Consider the following 27,381-nt stretch of genomic DNA (forward strand, 5'->3'; position numbering starts at 1 on the left):
CTGCTTCACGCGCTGCTTCAGCCGCAGGTCCACGAAGGAGCCCGGCCGGCTCCGCATCGCCGCCGCGCGCCCGCGCCGTGGCTGGCTGGACTCCTCTTCCCGGCGTGCCCGGCGGCGGGCGGGTCCTGCGGGATCCGGGCGGGGCGTACGGCGGCCGGGAGGTCGGCGGGATGGAGTCGGTGGTCTTCATCTTCTCGCTTATCGACTGCTGCGCTCTCATCTTCCTCTCCGTCTACTTCGTATCCTTCTGCGGTCGGGTCGGGGCCGCGCCGCGCCGGATCGGGGCCGCGCCCGACGGAGGCCGGGCTCTGTGGCGGCTGCGAGGGGCTGCGGGCGGAGCGGGCCCGGCCTCGCGGCGGGGAGAGACCTCGGGACGGGGCTGTGGGGGGTGCTGAGCTCCTGGCTCTGCGGCTGCGGCGGTGTGCGGCTGGGGAGGGCGCTCGGCGGGGCGGGGTGCGGTGCGCTCTTCGTGCTGCCCCTCGTGCTCCCGACTCTTACTGCTGAAACGCTTAATGCTTGCGGCTCGGAAAGCAAATGGTATCCTGGGATCCATCACAAGAGAGGTGGCCAGCAGGGACAGGGAGGTGATTGTCCCCCTATACTCTGCTCTTGTGAGGCCCTATCTGCGGTACTGTGCCCAGGTCTGGAGCTCCCACTACAAGAAAGACAGGGAGCTGTTGGAGAGGGTCCAGAGGAGAGCCACAAAGATGATCAGAGGACTGGAGTACCTCCTCTATGGAGACAGGCTGAGGGAGCTGGGCTTGTTCAGCCTGGAGAAAAGAAGGCTGCAGAGTGACCTCATTGCAGCCTTTCGGTACCTAAAGGGAGCCTACAAACAGGAGGGGAATCAACTCTTTGATAGGTAGGGTAGATAACTGTAGGATAAGAGGAAATGGTTTTAAGTTGAGGGAGGGAAGATTCAGATTGGATGTCGGGGGAAGTTCTTTACAGTGAGTGGTGAGGTGCTGGCACAGGCTGCCCAGAGAGGTTGTGGATGCCCTGTCCCTGGAAGTATTCAAGGACAGATTGGAAGGGGCCCTGGGCAGCCTGGTCTAGTGTTAAATGTGGAGGTTGGTGGTTCTGCATTGTGGCAGGGGGGTTGGAGATTCATGATCCTTGAGTCCCTTCCAACCCTCGCTGTTCTGTGAAATCATTGAGTGTACCTCCCTGCTCTCCTTTCGGCCTCGAGCTGAACTTTGTACAATAGCTGCCGGTGGAGAAGTGCCATAAAGTCATTGAGACTGATAGTGAAGCGTGGCCTAACGCTGTGCTGCAGGGAGAGCTGATGGAAATGTGCCTGTGGCAGGTGTGCTGCGGAACAGCCATCTGCACCCAGGGCACAGCACTCTCCTCAGCATCCTGCATGCAAATATAGAATCATAGAAGATTCCAAGCTGAAAGGGCCACATAAGAATCACTGAGTCCAGCTGCTGGCTCCACCCAAAATCCCAACCCTGTGTCTGAGAGCAGTGCCCAAATGCCCTTTGAACTCCGGTACTGGGGCTGTACCCACTGCCCTGGGCAGCCTGTTCTGTGCCCACCACCCTCTGGGCAGAACCAGCTTGAACCTCTCCTTTGAGTGCCTGAGTATTCTGACTTAGAGTACAGTTGTTCCTTATTGCTACCTTCAGATAATTACGCTGTCAGATTTGGAATGCGATTACATCAACGCGAGGTCTTGCTGTTCAAAACTCAATAAAGTAAATGATTATTCTTTGTTTTTTAAAGCCCCACCAAATGCAATCTGGCATCTCCGCATCACAAATAACAAAAGCTAATGTATATCTGAAGAGCCTGGATTGGCAATACTTTTTCAAACTGTTTATCCTTTATTTCAGTCTGCCTGTCTTTGTCAGGTCCCTGTCTGTCAGTAAGTTAGTTCCCAGAGGCCATTCTGCTGGCTGTCAGAGCTCAGAGGTGGGCTGCTATTCTGAATTCATGGCACGTGAACTTTACTCATCATGGAGCTTTTCAGCTTTCCTCTGTGTGAGTGTGCCACCAAGTAGCGATGTCTGCTTGTGGCTGAACTCAGGGATCCTTACAGCAGCTGTCTTTGACACTTGTGTATAGTTCCAAACCTCCTGAGCAGCAGAGAATTTTGCTGAGATTAAAAAAAAAAAAGCACAATTTTAATCAAATCCACTTGGAACTGTTTTGCTAAATCAGTATGACATTCATATGTCTGTTTGCTCTGATTCAAAGGTATTGTCAAGCCAAAAATGCGTTCTTGCTAGGGGCTGACCCAGTTTACCCATGTCTGTTTTCATATTGGTCCATGTTCTTATTTCTGCCATGCCTGAAGGTGCTTGTATGTCCTGTGTCTGCAGTTTTAGTTATCTGCTTCTTACATTCCCACATCAAGCATTCTCTGCAGTGATTTCAGATGAGCTCTGCATACTTTCTTATTTTCTTTAACATTTGTGTAATATAGCTGTGATTGAATGGCTGCTGTGTTTCATTCTAGAAAACACTGTGTTAAATATAGAACCTCTGTTTTAGTACTTTAAGGCATGATTTTTGGCTTACTCATGTGGAATCTGATTGAAGGTATTCATTTCCCCACATAATGATGAAATCACATGCCTCCATGAGTTTTCTGTTTGATATGATTAGGGAATGATGCAGATTTTTATTTCAGAAAGGAATTTACATTTGTCTATGTAACTTTATTTTCTATCTTTTAAAAAATTATTATTATTTTTTTACAGTGGGTTGTCCCTGAGGTGATTGGCCATGCTGTTGTCACTGTATTAATGCTTATTTCATTGCACTGGTTCATCTTCCTCCTTAATTTGCCAATAGCAACATGGAATATATATCGGTAAGTGCAAATGGTTTTGCGTGCTTTTCATTCACTGTTAGTAGCTCAGCTTTAAGGCTAGCATGAACGTAATACATCTTAATGAAACACTTCAGTTTCTTGAGCTCTTAAGTCTCCACAGATCTAACTAACAAGGCTCTCCTCTCGTATAATCAAAGAATATTAGGCTGTTATAATCACAAAATAAACAAGAGAGTTTAGGCAAAGCAGACTATGATAACAAAAGAGAATAGATAGAAGGCTTACCACTATCCTGGGCTCACTCACAGAACAACAGCAGAGCAGATCTCCAGAAGAGATCCTTCCCCACTGGCAGCCAGCTCTTAAATAGGTCTAGGAGGGCTGGGGCCTGGCTCCACCCCTTCCTGCAGCACAGGAGAATTGCCTTCACCTGTGCTCCTCTGGCTGACTCATGGCTCGCCTCAGGTGATCAATCAGAGGTTCAGGCCATGACTCAGCAGTTCCCATACACCTCTCTTTGCAGTTAATATTAGAAGAAACACAGCAGAGTAAAGCACGTGAAGCTTTTGGCCTTTGTTTGTAATTCTTTCTCATGAACAGATTTTAAATCAAGATCGACAAATCTTGATATGTGAGCAGTTCCTAAGCTTGAAGGAAGTAACAGCATGTTAGTTGGGGTATGAAGTACTGCTGCAGGGACAGTTGCTACTGCCTTTCATTCTTTACCTCTGTGTCTGAGAGTGATAGCAGCACAAAAGTACGTAGCCTGGCTGGTGGCTATAAAATCATCTGCCTGGTTATCCCCAGCACCCACCTTTGCGTACAGTTCACTTTCTTCCCCTCACTTGCTTTATCTACTAGAGTTTTGGGGTCCACCGTTTGGAAAGGTTTCCATATGAGTCTCTTTATGACAGCTGCCTGTGGTGCAGGTCTTCACACAGTGAGCTGTCTGCTGCTTTGGAATGGTTTGCTTCCCAGTAGAGCTTTGCATGTGGCAACACTGGGGTGGGCGGTTCAAATGTGTTCTATTTTGTATCATTTTGAAATATGTGATATCACTTGATGTGCAGAGAATTGAGTCCTAAGGGGTGTTTATGCTGATGAAACTGAATATGGGTTTTTGGCAAATCATTCCCTGTACTACAGGCCGTTAACAGACCAACAGTGTAAGTTGTAGGATTGGTTGTAATTCTTGTTTCCACACACCTGCTGGGATTGACTGGTGGGACACTTTGGGTTGTTGGTTAAATAAAACAGGGTATTGTAGCTCTCATGAAAGAGGAGATTTCTTTCCTATTATCCTGATTGTTCTGTGGAACTGTAACTCCGTAATTATGTCTTTTCTGCAAAAGGCTTCTAGCAAAGATCTCAAATGTTTCTCGGTTGAAGAAACATGAAGCGCTTTGTGGTTAATTGCTGAGCGTTGCCTAAAGGCCCACATGGGGATAGTTTTGTTTGGCCACCTGTGTGTACAGCTGTGTGCTTGTGCAATGCTGTTGCACCAAATGACTGATGTTCCCTTTGGTATCTGCTGCTGAGTGTAGTATTACTATGTTTCTTTTAGAGTAGCGTGTTTCTACAGAGACACTAGAGTGTGAATGCATTTTCTTTGGATTTGAGATTTCTTACACTAGTTTCCCCTTTGCTACTTCCTTTCACTTATGCTAATGTGTAAAGTAGCCTCTTGTTTTCCCATCCAACCTGTCAGAAGGAATTCTGCAAGCTAATGATGCAGAGATCACCATTTCCACACTTCAGACAGAAAGCTTTGAGTGCTGTCTTTTTACATTGACAGCTGTTGTATTTGTCATTCACAGTACCTAAAATCCAGGTTTATTTCCTCAATTCTAGATGTGCAATGCACTTATTAAATGAATACAATGTGATACTTTGCCTATACTGACAGAGGATGTCGAAATGTTAGTTAGGGCTCTACTGTTAATCCTGCCTCCTTTCTGAGGATCAAGGGCTTTTACCCACACTGGCAGCCTGGACTGTCACATCCATAGTGAAGGTGATACAGCTTGATAAAAACAAGTGTGTAGTGTTAGAGAGGGAATCTGATGTTTTGGGGTAAAACTTAAGTTTGCCTCAGTTATTTAAAGGCCAAATGGTACAGTAGTCAGAAAAATCTTGGATTGCAAAATAGTTTGAGCGCAGTAAAAAGAGGGGGTGTGAATGACTAAGCTAGGATCAGGTGGGAACAGATTAAGTCTAAACCTGTTACCATGAGCTGCAAACTTCCAGCACCAGGTGGGTGTGTTTGAATCTTCTCTTTATGTTACTGTATTTCAAGAAGTAATTTCTGGAGTAAATGTTGCTGCACATGAATTTAGAGAGGTTTAAATGATTCTACTCGGGAATGAGGACACCAATCCAAACAAGTGTTGATGCTGAAGAAGTCTGTGCTTTGTGGTGTATCTAAGTGCCTCCTGTCATTGAAGTGATTGTTGTAATATGTGGGAGAGTGTTCTCTGGAGGTTCTTTTGTTGTTATTCTTCAAGCATATAAAGAAAATCTAAAAGTGTGCTGTTCACAGACCTTGCTTTTGCTCCAGGTCTAAGACCAGGAGTTAAATTGAAGTGTAGGAAGAGTGTTTTCCTAAAAGGATAAAACCTTTGTGGGATGTAGGTGAAATGATGGCAATACTGTTCTAGATTAGGCTCAGCTGGAGTGAAAATTTCACAGTGCCTGCATTTGTTCTCTTGAGAAATGCTTATGACAAGTAAACATGCTTTTTCTTGAATTTTAACAGGACACAAATGTTTATGTTGCTGCTTTATTCTTCCTTTAGATTACATTCAACTTTGTTTCACTCAGCTTGTGTTCTTATGTGGATTCAGGCAGTAGTACTGAAGCTCTCCAGTTCTGCTCAGTCTTTCAACCTGTAGGCCACAGGAAAGCTGTGTCTTTGCTGAGATAACGCAGCATAGTTGTGCCAAAGACAGAAATAATATGCACATCCTTTGTCCTATCTTGTTTTGACCATTGGAATTTGTGATAATCTACATACATCTTGATTTTTTAAAATTTTTTATTTTTTGTAAGTAAGTCATTTAATTCTTCTTTTTTTCCTAGTCTCTTTCATTTAATACATCTGTCCACCACGGATAGATGTTTTCTTCCTAACACTGAGTAATCACAAACAGCAATGAAAACGCACTGGCATTGGATATAACTGGAAACTCTCTCACATGTACATAGGAAACTGGACTAATGCTCCAATTCTTTGTGGATTGCAGTGGCAGAGTTATATGCAATATCCTGAGACCAAAATAGAATTGAAAAAATGCTCCCTTTTGCTTAACTGCAAAACAACTCTTTGGATGCAAGTCCCTTCTGTGCAAAGTCTTCCTCTCTCATTCCCTGATACTCCCCCATGCTTTAACAACTCTACTTTTCTGTTCCTGGTGTTTTTTTTTTTTCTTTCAGGTTTATTATGGTGCCAAGTGGAAACATGGGGGTATTTGATCCCACAGAGATCCATAACCGGGGACAACTGAAATCGCACATGAAAGAAGCTATGATCAAGCTAGGCTTTCATCTGCTCTGTTTCTTCATGTACCTTTACAGGTTAGTTGCAAAAATTGCTCTTAGAGAACAAAGGAATTGTCTACCAGCTATTTTTATCTCCTCTATTCTGCTCGTATAATTGCTGATGTTCATAATTGTCTTATCTTCTTGCATCCTGCTAAGCTTCAGTGATGTATTTTGACTGCCAGCTGCAAGCGTATCGTATGCCTTTATTCTTTCTGATCAAACATTGCTTGGAAAGTCAGACTAGTTCTTAATCTCAAAACAATGATAAATACAACATAGAGATTTACGTGATTTTAGCACTTACAGTAAGTGGCCTATTAAGAAAAAGTTTAATTAAAGTTTATTTTACAAGTTCTATTTGAGAAAATAAAGTTCATCAGGTTAAGTTAAAACCTGATGAGTTCTGTGATGGGGCTGCCTACAATCAGAGAGAAGAACTGCTGTTTCCTTCTGCAGTCCTTCATAAATAAATCAAGTACTTGTAGCTGCCTTGACTTTCTATTACAGAATCAAGTGCTGTTCCTACCTGCATGTGCTTCAGTAATACACTGGTCTTATGTTTTCTGTTTTATCACAGTATGATTCTGGCTTTGATAAATGATTGAAAAAGAACCATTAGCTGCCAAATTGGGTCATCACTCCAGTGACTGGTTATGGAGCCACAGCCACCTACCGAACATACCTAGATCAGTGGCATCATGCAGTATATTTTTCTTCTTTGAACAAAAAATATTTTCCTGTATTTTTAACATAAAATATTTTCAAAAGACATTGGATTTGTGTAGCAGTTTTTGTTCCTTTTTCTTTATTAATAACTCAAAGTGCTGTAGCTGTTGCTATTGTAAGTTGAAGTCCTTGCTTACAAAACTTACAGGAATAAAATGGTGAGATGGAAACACAGTTGAACATCTCAGGCAGACAGTAGTACCAGTTCTAGAACAAATTTAAGTGTAGTTCTGATGTCTGCTGCTTATTCAGTCATTTTATATATGCATAAAATGATTTTCTGGAAACATACATGTCAAATCTAGTATTTCAAAAATGTGGGTGCGTAATTAAGTCCTCGAATTTGTGAGTGCTAAGTACTTGTCATTCTTTCTTGTAGAGCTACAGTTAGAGTGTATTGGCCTTAATCTGTGTGCAACAGCTTGAGGCTTTGTTTGTTTGTTTGTTTTTGGTCAGGCAGCAAAAAGACAATACTGAAGCTTCCATTCAGTGTTTGTTCTAGGATAAGTTTGGCCCTCAGTTTATGGTAGATGGAACCCAAGTTAAGCTGTTGCAGGTATCAGGAACTATGTATGCTCATTAGAAAACAACCAGGGAAATAGCTACCACAGCTGCACATCAGTTCTGCTTGACACCACCCAAAACCAAACTCCAGAAAATACTGCCTTGTAAAGCTGAACCTGGGAGAGGATGTAGGTCTGTAAAAAGGAGAGAAATAGCATTTCAAAAAAGAAAGTCAGTAATTTTTTTAGTAACTTAGTTGCCTACTTGTTAAGCTATCTTACTCATATGCAAGGACAAGGTAAGGTATTTAACTTACAGCCTTTTACATTCCTGTGGAAAAATAAAAACAGATCTACACTTACATTGGTTTTAATCTATTAGAAGGTCAATGTAAGCTGCAATGTATCATGTAAACAGGATGCCACTTCATTTTAAAAGCTTTTGTTCTCTGTCTGGTGAAGTGTTTCTTCTGAGGTGTGAGCAGGAAAGGAAGAGTAAGAGAAAAGATTGATATCTATTAGAGAAAATGGGGGTAGGGTGTGCCTCAATTTGTGAGGAATGTAAAGTGCATCCTTCACCACCTCCCTTCTCAACATGAATTACATTACATAACCACAGCAGACCAATGAGAACAGTTATGGATGTTGTCAAATATGAAATGATACACTTTTTATGTATGCAGACTTTTTTTTTTTTAAATAAATCTTCTGATCATTCCTCTGTAATGAATTATAAGAGTTTGAAAGCCTCGGTCTCAGAGTCTAAAGTCCACAATTTTAAGCACTCTAGCATTTGAAGAAGGCTATTAAGTTCTTTTCCTTACCCACAGTCTATAATATAATTAGTTAGCTTCGTTACTACGTTAGTACTCAACTGTACAGTGAAAATACAGTTCATTTAAGAGAGAGGGATTAATTAAAAATAATACAGTTCCCCCTAATTCACTGATATGTTGTGGACTATTGATTATTTTGTTTGTTCTGTTAATGAATGTTTTATTCTAGAGCCTTTCTGTATTATGGTAACAGTACAGTAAGCAGTGGAATTAATAGGATGCGTGGAAGCCCTAGTAACCATTTTAATAAGCCCTATATAGGGGTTACCAATTGACTTGAAACTGACCCCATAAAAGCATGTCTTCACCTGTTTAGTATTGGTACAGCTTTATTCTAATTCTTCTTTGCTTCACAAGAAACTCCAAAGCATTTTGTACAAGTGCTAAGGCTTTTTTTTTTTGCCTATGAAGATATTATAGTAATATTACAGGTGGTGGCAGAAGAACTAGATGTGTACTAACTTTGGTAGTTAATCTTTGGAACATTCTCTATAAATATGTATTATACATACAAGGTTTTTCTTTTAAGAGGAGGCAGAAACTGAGGCTGCCATCTTTCTGTAAGGAGCAGAGAGCTTAAGCAAGTGCAACACATGGCAAGGTAGTAGAGGACTGCATGGGAAGCACAGGTGCTAAGGTGTGAAGCACAGAAGTACCCTACCTTGGAGTTTGGATTTAAGCTAATTATGAAGTGGTCATCTAATAGTAAGTTCTTTACATGAATTCTCTTAAACAATCTAATCTAACAAGTTAAAAAAAATACAATCACAATTCATTCTACATCCTACTTATGTCACAGCTCTTGGAAATCACGTACCTGTTTCTCTTACACTCTTCTCACCAGCCAGAGGCAGATGTAGGATGACAGGTGCAACAGCGTGTGGGGGTGGTGGTGGGGCACAGTTAAAGAAACTAAATTTCCTTCAGCTGCCATATGGATAATTTATGGCTGAATTGGGTCTGCAATCTAGCAACTCATTTAAGTACTCATGCCCCAGGGAAGCAGGAAAAACAAGTGCCTGGAAAGGTATAAGACATGCCCGTTCTGTTTGCAGCTGCATTTAAGGCACAGTTATACATGCACAGCTTAACCTCTAAGCAAGGGGATAAATATTAATTAAAAAGTGCTACTATGAGATGGCATAAAGACCATTTTTCTAATCCAGATAGAAGCTGAAAGGATTAAAAAAATGGAACACAATTTGCCAAAGTGTTCAAAGTTGGAAAACTTACAGGAAGTAGAAGGCAAATTTAGGTTCAGTTTTTGCTTATCAGAACGCTAGCTACAGCTGAACAACTCTGTCTGTGGTACCAGTACATACAAAATACAATGGCACCTCAACTTTATCCTGCAAGGTAGGAGGAGAAACAAGAATGCAGGGTTAGGTGGAAGGAAAAAAGAGCAACAGATAAGGAGTGGGTTCAAGAGCCACAAAAGCTGCTTAAATCAATTTCAGATAAGATGTTCCTGATGTGCAGCTGGTAAGAGAAGCCTAAGCAAGAAACAGAAGTACTTTAAGAGCACCTTCCTATTGTGGGAAAGAACTGTAGGTATAGATGGGTTATGGTCAGCAACCTGCTTATGATACCTGAGTAAGTTCCAGCATTAAGAAAGAAGGCTCTCATCCAGCCTCAAAGAGCAGTTGTTCCACAACATAAACAAGCACAGAATGGGGTGCAGGTGAGCAGCACGCTGAACTGCTTCCATGCAGTGGAAAAGTGGGAGGAGATCAGAGCCAAAAACTGGAGAGCTGCACACAGCAGTAAGAGAATTCATCTTCAGCTGAGCTGTCACAAGTGATTTCTCCTATCAAAAAATAAAATGCTGCAAATGTGGAAGAACTTTACAATTAATGATCAAGAAATGAACATCCCAGTGATAGTAAGTGAAGCTTAGGAAACTAAGAACTATTCATTCCAGTTATTTATTCTGTTTATTGAATTGAAAGAAAGGGAATACAAACATTTCTGTTAAGTGCTGTGCACCAACATGGAAAAAGTGTATTGTTTTTTTTTTAAAAATCCTAATAAAAACAAATCAGAAGTTAATGTAGTTCCAATTGAACCATTTGTAAAGATATGTTTAAAATACTACACATTTATAAAATAAAAAAGTTAAAACGGTGTTCTGTAAATAATTAGTAAAATGAGTGAAAATAAATACGAGACCCAAAGTTCTTATGTTTTTAATGTAATATAGCAAAGAAATTTTAACTACTTAATATAATCCGAGGAGAGTAACAAAAATCCAGAGTTTAAGAACGCAATCCTTTGAAACATTTAATATCAGTCCATAGCAAATAGTCATTACATACCAAAAGCTCTAAGTGTTAACTAGTTCCACCACAACTCCATATAAATCTTGACAACTTAGAAATCTTGAGATCAACAATAAAGTTCTTTTCTTGATCTCTACAGCTTGGTTTGTAAGTACATACATGCTTTGAGGATCCATTTTGTCCCATGTGTTTTCAAGGAGCCAATAACTTTTTCCATCTGTGCCTAAAAACGTTAAGATTCAAATCTAGCACATAGACCCTAACAATGAAAGATGTTTAAGGAAAAGATGGGGCACGATGAATTTCCAATTTATAAAAATATACTGATATTAACCAAAACCTTCAGGTCAGAGGACACTTCACATACGCACGACTCAAAGTATGCAATAAAACATGACAAGTACCTAGAACATTTGGTTCTATGTCTGTTTGTGGAACACACGCACGCACACATTCATACCAGATGGGAGGAACACTCTCACGGACTTCTTATTGAATCCAGATAACCTGGATCGACAAACAAAAAAACTTGTCTACAGTTCAACAACTAGAGGCAGCTACCGCAGCAGCAGTTCAACACTGCACACTTCAATTAAGTCCACCCTGTTTAAAAAAGTGTCAGAGTTAAGAAGTTCAAAATATCTTTAAAAGTAGCAGTTCTTTTGAAATTAAGTATGGCAGCTGAAAATGGTCTCCAGCCAACGTGGAAAAGACAGGAGGAGGTAAAAAGTGTAGCTATTTATGGGAAGGATGTTCCTCAATTGTCCCAAAGATAACAACAACAAAAAGAAAACCATTTAGCAAATACAGGTGTGTTTTGTAGCTAAAAAAATATGGACAAACTATTGAAAGTGCATTTCTCCTCCTCCCCCTTGAGTTACAGTAGTTTGTCAGTAAATCCAGCTTTTCATCTTCATTCCTCTTTCTCTACCTCCCCACGTGGGTCTACATTTCCCCTTCGAACTACAGCTAATTGTACGAGTCCTTGTTTCCTTCTAAGGAAGCCTTCATAACTGGTTCTGGATGGGAGCGCTGCTTATCAGCGTAAGGAGATACAACTAGACATAAACTCCCAAGCATACTGGGTTTTATTCAACATTACCTGTTTGAAGCCAAGATGAGAAGTAACAGGCAAGATCAGGAAAGCTTTCTAGCTTGCTCCTTTGCTCTAATCATAAAAATGAAGTCAGCTTTGAAGAACTTGAGAAAATACGGAGAATTTGAAATGAAGGTGTCACGTCCCCCTACTGCCCCACCCACCCAAACAAGGACAAATCTAGCATCACTGCTTGTTTTCCCTTTTGTGCTCCATTGTGCCTTGAAAATTACTTACCTGAACAGCCAAAGAGCATTCAGATAACAAAATGCTTCAGCTTTCTTTTTTTAAAAGATCTGCCTTGGCAATTACCTGTGGCTACTGCAAAAATTAAGCAAAGAGCTTACCAAAGAAAGTTAGGAAAGTGTAGTACGCTCTTACAGTATTTTCCTCTCTGAAACTGTTCACCAGAAACACAGTGTTTGTTGCAGGTGTGTGGTTGTTCCAGCCTGACTCCAGCCTACAAACATTTTTAAGCATGTGGAAATCAATGTGTTGCATGAGCAAGCTTGGTTTTTTTTCCCCCTCAAAGTCTCATTTTATCCTCTGCGCACAAAAAGTACTGGTACTTTTCAATTGATGCACTGTGAATACACAACATGTTAGAAACAGTCTGGGTTTCTCTTTAACTGCCAGGTTAGATTGGTTCTCACTACCACTGGATCTGCAGCACAGCTTCACTGAGGGACCAAGTACTGTGGTAAAATTCTCTCCTTTCTCTCATCTCTGCACGCTACATGGCACAAGCTGACATCTATGCAGTATGGTGGAATTGACATTGGAAAGAATGCCGTCTATACGATAAAGGAACCTTCCTTTATGTTGCATAGTTGCACCACAAAACTAAATTAAAGCAGAGATATCAGAACGCATTTCTAACTAACTTGCTTCTGAATACCTGTTCTTTAGAGGTACATACCTATTCCAGAAGAGGTCAGATTTTGGAAGAAGCGCTAGGTTCCAATTTTTATTTACAATGCATTGCAGCAGAAAGTAGAAATCAGCTCATACGTACCCACATATAGCTTGTACCAGGTAAGGAGTCTCACTTCGGTTTAGGTACTGCTAACCACATGAAAAATGCCTTTTGAAATGCATGTGAGACTTTCAGTCTAAACGAGACTTTGATCCTTCAACACCTGCCTGAAGCTTCCACTGAAGTCCAATGAGTATGAGGTAAGCAAGTGGTGCCAGACTGTTGTACGAGACACAAACCAGAACTGATCTCCCTCCCCTTTACTCTCCCTAAGTAACACTTCATTTAAAAATCAGAGCTTCAGAGTATGACAAAACAGAGGTAACCTCTGAAGATTCCCATGCTACCATTGCTTATGAATTATACCATGTTTTGAAGATGTAAAACACTGTTTTTGGTGTGGATTTGTTTGTTTTTAAACCAGAAGTTAGGTTTACTAAAAACTGACCGTAGGAAAACTTTGTTTCCCTGCAATATCAGTGCCACAGGAGAAAGACTGACTAATCTTATGCTGTCCAACATAACAGCAACAGAAACACCTCCTCTAAAATGAGAGAATGGGAGAGAAACGGATTTGTAGCCTTCAATTTACATATATACTACTCAGAACCTACAGGAATAGTTATTACTATCCCAGCAATTCACCTTAAGACAAACTTAAACTGAAGATAAGAATGTTAAGTTCCTACTTCATTTTGGAGGTACTGAACATGAGTATGTCAGATTCAGAGCTGGTTTCAACGAGATTATCAGAATCTTAAATCATCTTGCAGATTACACAGGGCAAGGAAAAAAACAACCAACAAGCCAACCCACCCAATTACTGAAATCTTAAAAAGAAAAATCTGACCTGCTGAACTGCACTTCATTTTTCTTGGGAAGGAAAAAAAAAAAAAAAAGAGACTATTTATGTTAAGCACCACATTCCCACTCATCAAAGTGGCTACATGCTCTTCCCAGGAACTCAGGCAAACCTTCCCTCATCCTTCTTCCATACATGACTAATGTCACTAGATTATTGTGGATCTTGTGAGTTCACACTTCCATTCACATTGTCCTTGGTGGCATGCCCTCTCCTGCTCCCTCATTACTTCAGAGCACTAACAACACTACCATTCTACCCAAGGTGGGAAAGGAAATCCAGTGCCATCCCACAAGGAATTTGTGTGTAGTGCAGAAGCATAGAGATGCCAGGCCATCTGTTTATTATTAAAAAAAAAAAAAAGAGCTTCAATTATAAATGTCTCTTTTTGCTAAACATGGCATATTAGTGGAACTGTTCCAAAAAGCATTAACGTGTTCACAGCACCAGCTTGCAACAATGTCCAGGAGAGACTTTTAAGCCTGCAAACTTAGAAGTAAATTCTCAAAGTCTAAACATCTTTGTTTACCAAATAATAAAGAAAGTTTTCCATTGCAAAACAAGTTATCTATGATTTGAATGTTCATTACTTCTACAAAATGTTGACTTTGCAAATAAAGAATTCAGCACATTCTTCTGTTGAGGTTTACCTTTTATCAGTATTGTTGCATATATTTATATAACTAAAAAAAAAAGACCTTGTCTTGTTTAAGCTCTTAATCTCCTGGTGTACTCTGAACACTTCTTTGTTTCCCTAAATAATACAATTTATCTTTTCATATGGACAGTGAGTTTCTCCTTCTGAAACAAGCTTTGCTGCCTACGTAAAGCTCCTTGCAGCCACTGCTTTTGATTGGGTGTCAAGACACTCTGGAAGAGCATCAGTGATACCACATTCCACATTTCTTCTTGCATTGGTTTAATTCCAAATGTATACAAATGAAGTCATTTTAATCCTATAAATAATTTATTTTTAAAAAATTGTGCTGTTAACCCCTTTGCAGGGCAACGAGCTATGTGAAAAGTACAAAACTTTTTGTCAAATGTGATATTGAGAGTGCTTTTGACATAGTTCATTGGTTTATCTCAATTTATATATACTGCGCAACGGGCAAGGCTAGAATCCATGAACCAAGCTGCAAAGATCTCAAGCTAAGTAAGGCGGAGAGATTTGAGAAACAAGAGAAGGAAATACTTTCCTATCCAATGTATACTCTTCAGACTAAAGCACTCTTTCTATCAAGCCTTCTAAACTCTTAAATAAAGTGTTCCAAACAAGCATTTAAACTTCATTACACAGAAGAGCAACAAGAACAGTAGCCTGCCAGACAAAAAGGCAGGAGGGAAAAATATATACTGAGTTCAATGGTTAGCCTGAATGTAGCACAGTTCTTCACAACCGATGGGGGGTAATTTCAACACGGTGTCCAACAACGTTCTAACGACGTGCTTCATCTTGACTGGTTACTATGAAGCAAGGTGGTAAATGTTTGGCCCCAACCGGGCTTCAGAAATGGTTCTTTTTCATGACGAGCATGTCTGTCCAGCTATCAATCATGTTTGTTTGCACCAAATCCCAAGCCATTTAAAATACGACTAATTAAGTTAAACTGAAGTCGTCTGCTCCAAATTCGCCATCAACTATCCATGCTACTGCATTCCTCTGAGCAAAAACAAAAACACAAGAGAAAAAAAAAAAAAATCAAACCTTGAAGATCTTATCAACAGTTAGCATTTCTATAATTACATTACATAAATACACTGTGTTAAGTGTTACTAAGCATGCATAGTTATACTGCAAGTTTATAATGCAACTAAATCCCATAGTAAAAATTAGCAGGTTTAGATATCATCACTCATAATACCTAAACTTAGCACGTTAGCTGTTGGTACATGAAAATTGCCTCTTGCAAAATAGACCACAGAATAGAATCACCAAAGTTGGAAAAGACCTTTAAGATCATCCAGACCAACCATCCAGCTATCATCAATATTTCCCACCAGCCCATGTCTCTCACTACAACATCTAAACGTTACTTGAACACCTCCAGGGACGGTGACTCCACCACCTCCCTGGGCAGCCTGTTCAATGAAGTACATACATTTACATTCAAGTTCCAGGGGACTGTGCTAATTACAAAGCTGCCTGCCACCAATTTAAAGTTCCCAAGTTGCTGGAGATATGTTCTGTGCACCTACATTTCTTGTAGATGTACTGCCACGAGAAATCCAGTTTTTATCATTTCTATTTTTAATAGACTTTAATAAATTATTTTCTGGAGAAACTAAGAAAGTAAGTAGGCAGGTAACTGGAAGAAAACAAAAATCCAAATACAAGTGAAGCAAGCTGGAGCATAGGCTTCAGGTCTGTGTGTTACGTTCAAGATGTTACAAATGAGACTGGCAAGGCTGGTCAACCTAATCCAGTACTAGAAATAGTCAGAAAGCATAGGAACAGGGAAAGGAGATGAATCTTAGTCTTAGCATCCTTCCGACTTCCAGCCACTTTCACCTGAGGGACATTCTGAACTAGAAGTGTTTACTCATCTGCTTTCACTTCATGGATTTCTCTTTGATTACTTTGTTTGGTTCCCCTTGAAATAACACCCACACTCAGCATCCAATACAGGGCAACTTAAAAGACAGAAGTCTACAAGCTGTACAACCAATCATGTACAGCTTGTAGGATGCAAAAATTCCACTCTCCAGACTCAGGAGAACACTTGCGTAAACACTGTAATAGCACGATATTTGCTCAGAATGCGTTATTTCAATGTTAATGACATTACATGCACTTCAAGCACTAGGGGCAATGTTTAAGAAGTCTACACAAGTTAGTCAATGTAATAGTGAGGTCTCAGTGACATCGCAGTTTACTATACGGCCATGTAAGAAATTGGGAGCATCAGTTTGGAAACGCTTCTCCACAGCACAGAAAACCCACTGAGGCAGTTGATAGCAATTAGAAAACAGTCATGCACACACACACACACACACACACACACACACACACACAGACACACTCACCTTCAATATCCTGGTTGTCTACAAAAGGTGCTGGTCCCCATATTCTAACAGTGCCATCATCAGAGGCGCTGGCCATCATGGATGGAATCTGCGGGTTCCAGCTCACACAGTTAACAGTACGTGTGTGCCCTGTCAGCTCCGCAATTGGCAGCTCGCTACGCTTGTGCCAAATATATACTTTGTGATCTAAAGAAAACGTGCATTAAAGAAAAACATGAGAAACATTGCTCTACACGGATCAGTTTGTTATATCAAGCAGCATTTCCATGCAAGCTCTCAGCCATTACAAAGACATGAGCATTCTTATAAAACCTGCATCTGTTGAATGGGCAACAGCACTACATTTTTTTCTTCTGAAAGCAATCAAAAGAGTATGGGCAAAGATCTTCCACTGAGGGCATGCTGCTTCCTTTTAAGCCTCGCAGGAAAAACATGTGACTGTAATGCAAATAAGCCAATACATAGATAAAAAACAAGCTGAGCTACTTACTCTTAAGAATATATAGTTGTAATCTTATTCAAAGGGAACACTTACATTATTACTAGTTTTTTAAAAAAAACAATCATATTTACAGATTAAGACCTGATTATAAATCACAAATACTAGAATATTTACAACCACATGTTGCTATACACTAGGATGAGATCACAGCTCTGCAGTTATGGAATAAATCTTGCTACTAGAGACTTGCCATATTCCACTTAATGTATCAAATTACAAGCTATTTCTTGATTTTGACAACAATTCATTCCTGAGTTGTATTCAAGTACAAATAGATGCAATAAACAATCCCGCAGATCTTATTTTGTGAAAGGAAGCTTTTAATTCTTTGTTGCAAGATAGAACAAGAAATGAAAAAGTGAAAAGGTCCACTCCACTGCCATTTTTTTTTAATGTTTTGTTTTATAACCAACCATACTTAAGACTAAGCATTTTTTTCCTCCCAACAGTAGATTAGCAGCCTTTAACAACCGTGTGGGTTGATCTTGCTAAGTAAGCCTTTGGAATACTCCAAATAGAGCTATTTAAACTGAACAAGCGTGCATTATTGGCATTACAAAAATAGTAAGTACTAACATACTGACTTGAGCATCATTTTGTCTGTTTTTTAATCTGTTTGGAAGGTTTTGATGCATAAGTCATTCTGAAGACTTATCAAACAAAACAATCCTTCTCTACTCCTCTTCCCAATCCCCTACAGAACAAACTTGCTTTCTGACCTACCTGCTAGAACAGCATCACGGAATCATGTGATAACTCAACTGTCTTCTGCTGAACCAGCTCGTTTGAGTACAACACTTTTACACACACTTGTATTAACACAAATGTTCTGGTTGATTTCAGGAGACTACACATCCACGCTATTCATCAAATATTCATCAAACAATTCACTCTCTGCTTAAATACTGGACACGCAAGCCTCTGCTGTCTAGGAGAATCAAAGCCTAAACACAAACCAGTATTTTGGTGCTTGTCAGAATGTCTGCATTTTGTTTTTGAAAAAACATACTAGTAAGGCAGCAGTCGATTTCCCGTTCAGAAAGAGACCTTCGTTTTCTTCCTACTGATTAATTTGTTAGGAAAAAAAGGTCTACCTAGCTGACAGGGCAACCTCCTAAGCATAAGAGGTTATGACAATGTAATCCATTACATTTTTGTTTCATTGTTTTGGTTTGTTTGTTTAAACAGTGACTTTTTGTCAGTAGCCACATTTGCAACAATTCCAAATTGTGCAGAGGCAATAGCCTCAGGTAGACCAAATCTAAATAAGGTGGCATAAGCATCTACAAGTGCCGAGTAGTTTACAGACAGTGAAAACAGGGAACTTGCTGATCCCTAGAGGTTTGCACTGGATTGGAGATGCTGACCTTCAGTTAGTATCATCTACCAGCAGCCCTTGTCAGAGAGTAAGATTTTAGATGTATTTGCTGTTTTCTAAAAGAGGACATTAGCAATGTCCTGGTCCTATTTTCTAACATACATGAGTTACACAGTGATTATATTTCAAAGTGTAATCCTTAGCCCTGCATGTAACCTCTGTGGGAGGTGATGGCGTTACATCAGCGACAGCACTGAATCAATTCGAGACACAAGCCATTAATAATTTCTTTCCTTACCACAGAAAATGTGAATAAAAACACATCACACAAAGCCTTTGATTCTAGAAGGGCTCCTTAGTAATATGTCAGCAACTGCTTAATTTGAGACTACTCCTTTGTAATGAAGCTGGCAACTCTGACTGAAATTCAGATCACCTCACCACACCTGTACCTTCAACAGGCAAATGAGGCTATTACTCTGTGGTAGTATTTCTGATTCAAGCCATAAGTGCATCCTTCCACAGAAAGAAAAAACCCTCAAGAACATCCCACCCACTTTTAATTAAAACTGTTCAGATGCTTTAGAGGACAACACAATAAATTCATTAGTGCTTTCTCCTGGCACCAATCTGTCAAAAGATTCATTCTGCTAGCACACAATTACTTCTTGAAGTATGCTATAATCTTGGTGCTCCTCAGACTTATTTAATAAACCATTTGCTTGTTTTTAGAGATTGCAGATGCTAACGTTATAACAGCAAAGTATAGGAAGGATACAGCATTCCAGTTTTCTGTACAAAAGGGATGATGTTACCTTCGCTGCCACTCGCAATGAAGTCTTCATTATGACCCCCAAAACATGAGTGAATTGTGTAAAATCCTTGTGTAACTCCTTGATACTTCCTCACTAAAACTCTGTCTTGTAAGTCCCATAAGTGAACTCCCTGTGAATCAGAAGTACAGAAGATTTTTTGTTTTAAACCACTGAACTTTACCCACTGCATTCTTTTGAAACTTTTTATAAAAAGTTTAAATGTGATGAAAGTGCACTACTTCAGACAACTTTGGTAGTGTTACTAGATCAAGAGAGTAAAGATACTCTAAATTGCTAGCTGCAACTTCCTGGCTGTAGCACCATCCATTTTGAAAACTATACTTAATCAAGGTCCCCAAACCAGAAATACATATAATTTTAATTTAATCCCAACACCTCCTCTATTCACCCCCAGATATGTCAACCTCCCACAATTCTTGCATTTTCTGGTTTCTCTGTGTTACTGCCAGATAATTACATTTAAGAATACATTTTTCATAGTATTAAAGCCTTGATTATAATTCACTTCAAAAAGTCAGTCTCAAGGATAAAATTACTTTCTTGTCACAGAATATTCACAAATGTAGTATGACATTAAGGTTTTCATATTAAACTAAATACAACTGGTTAATATCAAATATTCCAATTTCCATCAAGATAAATGCAAAGAAAATTAAAAGCAGTAAGTACTTGCAAACAGATTTATTGGCAGTTCCATTTGGAGTTGTCACAAACTCACCTGAGTTGCTACATTTAACAAAGCTAAGCGGCCATTTTTTGAAATAGTAAACGACATTATAGGGTGATCCTCTTGTACTCTGAAATTGAAAGACATCACTGTTAAGAGTATGCTTAACCAAATAATAGTGCAACACCATGACAAAGAGTATGTCCCATCTCTGCACTTCTATCAGCAGAGAAAGACAGTGCTGAATTTGAATTTCTATTTGATATTTAGTATCATCTCTATGTCAATACTAGCCAGGCCTGCAACAGTTTGTTAGTTTTCTTATACTTATGATAAATTCCAGGACTAAATGGACCTGATGCCTCAAATACAGCTCCTAACTTTAAAGCAGGATATATTAATGGATGGATATACTATATATGTGAGGCAATCACAACACAACAACAAAAATGCCAAAATATTGACGAGAAAACTCCTGTGCTTACAAAATTGTTTCTAATACTTGACCTAACACATCTAGCTGCAGTTGGAAACCACAAATTTTTATCCCATGTTATTCTCCATTTAATACAGACAGCATTCCAAGAGCATTCCAAGAAGTTGTTTCTCATCCTGCCCCACACACTTTCTCAATCTTCTCACACAGCCAGGAATTCAAAACCTGATACTTACATGTTCCTGTCTGTAAGATCCTCAAAGTTATAACCCCGAATTCGCTGGTGTGTGTCCGACGCTAAAACAGTTTTTCCATCACTCAAGCACCAAAGACATTGTACTCTGACCCCTTCCCAGGAGTCAAGGAGATTACCATCTAAGTCCTGATCAGAATGAATAAATAGATAGATAAACAAGCTTTTAGGCTCAGATTTCTGGAGGAGTTATGCAACAAACATCTTTTCCACCCTCTGTTCACACAGCAGCTACAAAAAGCAATCTTACCATTTAATGAAGAGGACTTAATGATTTAGGACTTGGATTGGATTAACTGAAGACCTTTGTAACTATCTGTCCTGGAGAGGTGTGAATCCCCTTCTTTGCACATACCAAACCAGAAAAGAAGCAAGTACTTCATGTCAGGGAGCAATCTGCAAGCTCACTTATGCAGTGAGTGAGGCTTGCATACAGCAGCATCCTTCCGGACACCAAGTCAGATGACAATTAAGAGTACTGGTGAGACTGCAGAACACTATCTAAAAATTAACACTAATTATCAAATGAGGGCTTCAAATTTCTGTTTACACTAGGCAATGACAGCATGCAAAAACTAAAAGAAGGCATAGAAAACTCTAAGGAATAAACAAAATATATGGGCAAAGGCACTGCTTTTTAACGGTCTGTTTTCAAAAGAAGCTATGACAAAAATTTCCATCCCACCAATCCTCCCTTATGCAAGGTAATTGCTTTGTGAATGCGTTTGAGCCCTTCTGACTAGTACACAGAAACAGAAATGCAGCTGAAATAATAGCATCCGTGTATTGTACATACAAATTTCAGAGCACTTGAAGGGTTTTTTTTTTTTTAAAGCTTATCTGTGAAGACTCATTGTTAATATACACACAAAAGAAAATTAAAAAAAAAAAAAAAGCATCAAAACTCACATTGGACTGCGACAAAATGTTTCTTTCTATCTTTGTTTTCAGTGTGACAGATACAGAGAACTTACACACTGATAGAACTGTCCACGCTGACCTCCTGTTACAAAACGCTTCCCATCAGGATTCCAGGCCACACTTGTTAAACTGTCTTCATGAGATTGGCTCATCTTTGTCCTCAGCTCCCCAGTCTGGAAAATAAGGACAGTAATGCCCGATACCAGCCAGGAGAATCCTCTCCTAAAATGATACTGATAACTTTATCTAATTTGCAGTACCTGGAAGTACACACATTTCAACACTAATTTAAGAAACAAAACAAGCAAGCAAGCAAACAAAAAAACCCTATGAATAACGCAATAAAAAGAGAGAGTTACCACAGCATCTCAAGCATTTCCTCAGACTTGGGGAAATTTATCATTTTGTCCCTCAAAAAGAGGGGTGAAAGTAGTGGGTACATCAGACAACTGTGAGATTACAGTTTAAAGAGGGGAACTCAACTCAGAAGAAAGTGTAAGACCAAGATATGCAAATACAAAATGAAACAAACCAAAATGTGGGGAGTGAGAAGGCTACAGTAGAACAAAAGAAAACAGATGACAAGACTGTGTTTAGTAAAAATATACGTATATATTCACAACGTTTTCCTCACTAAGTTGAAGCTCTTCATGTCAAACTTCAGCTTTTGTGCCCAGCTCATAACACTGCTGTTTCACAGGACAGAGAGCCAACAAATGGCTTACCATTGCCAAAACAGTAAGGGTTTCTCTCTACTCCCTTGTGCCAGCTCTAATGCTCTTCACTGAGCCAACTTACTTCACTAAGCCAATTAAATAAATTGAAACAGAACAAAAGTATTTCAAGGGTGGAAAAAAAAAAAACCTTTTTTTTTTTTTTTTTTTTTTTTTGTTTCTAGGGAACTAAATTAGTTCAGAGTCTAAACAGTGCAATAAAGACTATACAGCCTACAGCTGAAGCCAGTGAAGCTTTTGTATCAACTCAGCTGCCCATAAAAATCAACAGCAGAAAAGGGTTTTCAAAGACATGGAGAAAATAACCAAATTCCCTATTTTCTGACTGAAAGACAGAACTTTGAGTCTCTGTGGACCTTTCACTAGAATTACTGGGAGGGTGACACAAAACAACAAGAAACAAATTAAAAGATGCACACTATTTCTAAAATCTTCTGCTAGTTATTTCTTTCCTTAGATTGTATTTCTGTCCTGTTTCTTTTTATTTCTGCTGTTCTTCTCTTCAGTAGCTCTCTATGGTCTTGTGGAATTGTGCAATCCCTTCTTAGAAATGAAGAGTCAGTCATCAGATACACCGGAATTGCTATGCAGTCTCAGGCATTCAGACTCCAACTCTATTTTCAGTTCTGTACAAAACGAGTACAGAACTTGTTGGCTGTTTCCCAAATTAGGGAAGAAGTTTAGTCTGTTTTCTATATGCTCACAGTTTCGTACGGAAAGTTTGAAGAATTCATATCCTTCATGCTTAATAGATTTATATATATCTACCTTAACATACATCTTCTTTTAAAAAAGCTGCAAGCTGACCACAGTTTTATTTTTTTATACTCTGAGTCACCACTTACTTGTACATTCCAGAGCCAAAGCTCAGAACAATCATCTGGGCCACAGGCAACAAGATAGTTGTCATCTGGACTCCAAGCAATATAAGAGACTCCATATGCATGACCTTCTAATGTCTTAAGTAGTTTTAGCTGGTGAGTATCCTGAAACAAGAGAGATTCCGTTGAGGCAACACAAATGAGCTCCTACCACATTTCACATGTACAACATGTTCAGGTACAGCACGGACACTTCGCTTTATGCAACTTGGCACAGGCATTTTACAAGTCCACTTTACAAGTCATGTGAATAAGTTCTTACTGGAAAAGCAGTTGATAGTTTATAGAGTATGACCATCAGACAAAAGCTTGTGCAAAAATAGAAACAAAAGCCAAAAATGAAAAGCAAACAAGAACATGTAGGTATTTGGTTCTAATCTTCCATGACTCTTCTGAACGTGGAACTCACAAAATGTTGTTGTGTACAAAGTCTTATGTTACATGACACTCAATACTACAGAAACCTTACATGCCAAAACAAGTCCCTACCTCTACTGGTACACAGAAGTACGATTATCCATATTTTACAGAATTAAGTTACTTTCTTAAAAGTAAAGCACAAACATGTTGGAAAACTGTTTTAGTTAAGCAGAATTAATAACCGAAACCCTCATCGTTAAGGTTTTTTTTTAAATAACCTGAGTATATTTGTGCACTGGTCAAAAAAAGATTTCACAGATATATCTTTAAAAGCTCACAAGTGAGGTATTCCTTTTCTCAGAAGCGCTGCCTACAACAACCTCTGCACCCTTTCCACAGACTCTATGAATGAAGCATACTTTGCACACACAGAAGTATCTTACAAGAGCTTTATCTTAGAACTGCTCTAATGCTGATTTGTCAAAGGAACTTGACTTTCAAGCATCTTCTTATGAGGATAAGTAGTACAACTAGATACTGTGAAAAAAAATCACACATTAACTTCTGAATTACAGTAACACACTGCATAGAATAGATCTTGCTGAATTGCTTACAACAATTTTTGTGAAGGTTTCTTTGGTTGTTTTTTTTTCTGATTTTGTTTGATTGGGGAGGGGGTTGTTCTTGCTTCATACTTCTCTTCAAAATGAATCTGACTCATTTGAAGGTGTTTGATTTCTCAAACTGTCCCATTTTCACTTGTTTTAGCATTAGGCAGAGCATCTCTTGACTTGGGATTCCAGAGAAAGAATATTATCAACAGAGAAAGAGCCTGACGTGGTCTATTTTCTGGGATCAGCTGCAAGGGATTTAACAACTCCGTCAGCCTGAAGCTTTCCTCATTCTGCTGGCTGAAAAATGCCTCAAAAGAAAATGGGCTAAGAACAATCTTCGAAGAACAGAAATAACAGGAGCAAACACACAGACTTTCTCAAGGCCTCTCCTATTTCATTCTGTTCATTATTCCTTGGTCTACATTAGACACTGCCAGGCCTCTATCTGAACCGATCTGAAAAGGAACTGAGTCACATCTGACACCTCTCATCCTGGAGCTTCTCTGCAAGTGCTGCATTTTTTTTTAACTAATCCCAGTGGAGGGGTAGCCTGCCACTTCTACAGCACCTCATTTGAGAGGCAAGAGGAACAGGACGTGTATCATTTTTTCCTTACAATGATAGGAATTGTGGCTGTCACTCTCCTACTGCTCTCATCCCTTTCTACAAATACAATAGGACTGCTATAATTTGTCTTGCTCTCACTATAACAGCAGGTATTTCAGGTAAACGTTCCCAAATTTAGTCAGATTGCTTCGCATCTGTCACCTAAATAAATCTTAGCAATTCTACCCCTTACATATAACTTCCCAAATTTTTGTTATGAAGAAGAAAAGACTATTCAGCTATTAAGTCTGTAATGATTAAGCTCCTTGGCTGAGAAGTCAAACATCTGTCAATAGTTTTTGAGAAAGTGTAGTAAAAAACAAGTTCCAGTAAGAAACAAGTTAAAGGCAAACTCTACCAAAGGAAGATGCATTCCAGACAAGACAATGTAATGCTTGTGCTTTAGAGATTCTGCCACACTTTATAACAGTCAAATAATGCATTCCACACTCAAATCTAGTTTACTCAAGGTATTATTTAATGCTGCTGAAAGAACAGCAAAATGAGCAAATGATAATGAAAACAGAAGCATGGGTTAAGACAGTTTAGATGACAAATAGATGGGTCTTAGGAAGTAATATATTAGTAATATATTAGTAATACATTAGTATGGAAAAGAAACACATTTAGAACAGTGTGCCCCTATCACTGGCCCAGAATTGGATGGTTGTTTCTTTACAGCTTATACAGGCAGATTAGAATAAATTTATTTACTTAAAGGCAGGAGAATCTGATTAAATTTATTACTCAAAAGACACTGTCAGCTGCTACAGGAAATGTGAAAAGCATGCTCTGGCAAATTTGAAATCAGAGTTATGTGACTTCATATTATTTAGAAGCCTACCTCCTTGAAATGCTTTAAGAGATTTCCCCCCCCTGCTTGTACTCAAATACAGAAAGCAGAACTGTACACAGCTTTTCGACTCTTTACTGGAGATTTTGTTCCCATAACAACCCACAAATCTAAGTGTTAAGATAACCTAAAACACAATCTGTTTATTTGGTTGGGTGGCAATTCATCATGAAACGTACCATCAGAATGTTGTGAATTAAAAGTTGTCAATACAAAGTCAAGTAACAAATCAACAGCAAAGCCACTTGATCCTCAATTTAATTGGAATTGCTGTTGATTCTTTCTTTTAATTCAAAAATCACATTGAGCACAGAAGTCACATTATGTTGCTATATATCTCTCAGCTCAAAGCACATTGGATCCAGTAACAGGACTAAAGCCAAACAACAGTTCTACACCTGAAAATCTGCTAATTTATAAGACGCATATAATTATACACAACCAAAAGGTTGTAAGTTCTCCCATTATCTGAACATCAAAAGGACTAAAATTATATAGCTTAACTCAATTGTAGAAAAGGATCAAATTCAGTTCTCAAATCCTACTGAAATTTGTATGGGACCATAAAAACCTTCGATCTTCTGCTTAGCTTAACAGTTTGCAAATGTGTTGTTAAGACCTGTAGGAATCTTATTTCTGATAGTGTTTTATAAGCATTAACAACTCCAGCTACTTGTGTGCATATATTAAAGTTTATTGATAGCCTTCAGTTGTTATGAAAGATAGGGACATACTTTCATCCAATTTCTAGAAGACAGTAGTCTTGGATTCACTTGAACTTTTTATTTAGGTAAGAATAGATACAGGTAGGAAATACAAATCTTGTGTCTGTTGGATATTTGATATAACAGGAAATGTGGCTCACATTTGATACAAGCTAAAAACGTGGCCTGTAAGGAAATGGCTGGGTACAGTCTCCCACGAGTGGATTCTGCCAAGCATTTAAATTGTCAGCTCAAACTAAGACAAAACAGAAACTAATGTGAAGTGATATAATAATGCAATTTTAAGCATACACCATTTTATTACTCAGAAGTAATGTGAGATGGACAGACTTCTTTAAACTCAAATGTAGCCACGGGTTAATTCAACAGATTTAATCACATATATTAGCAAGTCACTTAGAAGGAAGTGATTATCTCTTAACACTGCCATGCTCGTTCCACTTTCACCAATGCTTCTCAAAGCTTTCAAGCTAAGAAGCACCCCTGGAGGGCACTAGCAGGCTCTACTCAGCAGTGCTGGTTAGGGGGCACAGGGAGTTCCCATTCCAGCAGCCAACATTTCAGGCCCTACAGGCATTGGGTATTCAGGTGTCTTCACTAACTTAAACTGACTGTGATCTTCAGCTTTTTCCATCCTAGACAAATACCCTACTCAGAGGGCTAAAGTACATGCTAGTCTGTCTTAGAAAAAGATAAAATCAAATCAAACCATTCTAGCAAAAAAGCGGATATATAGGGGGAAAAAAATCTCATACACATTTTAACGTATGTTGCACACTTACTGGATCAACCTGCCATATAATAACAGTTGTATCCTTGGATCCTGTTGCTAGTTTAGTGCCATCATTGGAAAATTTACAGAACCACACTTCATTACAGTGCTCCGTTAGTATCTGCTGTGTATAGCAAGGGAACTGTTTCCTAGGGAAAAAAAGAAAGGGATGCGTTAAGCAAAAACACAACAAAAAGAAAGAAAGTAGTAAGATACATATAAACAACAAGACAAAACCCAACCAGTCTAATAAAAATTAAGAATGTATTAAGTGCC

At 39.1% G+C, this 27,381-nt stretch overlaps 3 protein-coding genes across 5 annotated transcripts in view; 1 reads left to right on the forward strand and 2 right to left on the reverse strand.

Moving 5' to 3' along the window:
• NVL (nuclear VCP like) overlaps positions 1-135 on the reverse strand; it is a 30,508-nt gene extending 30,373 nt beyond the window's left edge. The window contains exon 1 of the mRNA XM_052695510.1: positions 1-135. Within this exon, the coding sequence (XP_052551470.1) occupies positions 1-57 (57 nt within the window). The 5' untranslated portion in view covers positions 58-135.
• Positions 100-27,118, forward strand: CNIH4 (cornichon family AMPA receptor auxiliary protein 4). Of its 2 annotated transcripts, none has more exons than XM_052695611.1 (5): positions 100-239; positions 1,632-1,700; positions 2,709-2,821; positions 6,215-6,355; positions 24,304-27,118. In XM_052695611.1, exons 1-5 carry the CDS (start codon positions 171-173, stop codon positions 24,323-24,325), a joined length of 414 nt encoding a protein of 137 aa, XP_052551571.1. In that variant the 5' UTR covers positions 100-170; the 3' UTR covers positions 24,326-27,118. The 2 variants fall into 2 exon arrangements, with proteins under 2 accessions (XP_052551571.1, XP_052551563.1); XM_052695603.1 differs by lacking the exon at positions 24,304-27,118 and adding an exon at positions 6,900-7,093 and having other exon boundaries at positions 101-239.
• The window catches only part of WDR26 (WD repeat domain 26), a 32,248-nt gene continuing 15,424 nt past the window's right edge, over positions 10,558-27,381 (reverse strand). For both annotated transcript variants that reach the window (XM_052695536.1, XM_052695545.1), the window contains 8 exons: positions 27,116-27,254; positions 23,140-23,280; positions 21,614-21,733; positions 20,623-20,768; positions 20,002-20,080; positions 19,263-19,392; positions 16,628-16,813; positions 10,558-15,263 (listed from right to left, as the gene is read on the reverse strand). In XM_052695536.1, the coding sequence (XP_052551496.1) occupies positions 15,238-15,263; positions 16,628-16,813; positions 19,263-19,392; positions 20,002-20,080; positions 20,623-20,768; positions 21,614-21,733; positions 23,140-23,280; positions 27,116-27,254 (967 nt within the window). In that variant the 3' untranslated portion in view covers positions 10,558-15,237. The remainder of the gene's footprint in view (positions 15,264-16,627; positions 16,814-19,262; positions 19,393-20,001; positions 20,081-20,622; positions 20,769-21,613; positions 21,734-23,139; positions 23,281-27,115; positions 27,255-27,381) is intronic.

This window comes from Tympanuchus pallidicinctus, unplaced genomic scaffold (assembly GCF_026119805.1).
Source record: "Tympanuchus pallidicinctus isolate F22 unplaced genomic scaffold, pur_lepc_1.0 scaffold1, whole genome shotgun sequence".
NCBI classification, from domain to species: domain Eukaryota; kingdom Metazoa; phylum Chordata; class Aves; order Galliformes; family Phasianidae; genus Tympanuchus; species Tympanuchus pallidicinctus.

Excerpts from the sequence above, each read along its gene's own strand:
- CNIH4 (XM_052695603.1), top strand. The coding sequence starts at position 171 with ATGGAGTCGGTGGTCTTCATCTTCTCGCTTATCGACTGCTGCGCTCTC. Across the intron at positions 1,701-2,708 it reads GCTGTTCAAAACTCAATAAA|TGGGTTGTCCCTGAGGTGAT; the intron begins GTAAATGATTAT and ends ATTTTTTTACAG. Across the intron at positions 6,356-6,899 it reads TTCTTCATGTACCTTTACAG|TATGATTCTGGCTTTGATAA; the intron begins GTTAGTTGCAAA and ends GTTTTATCACAG.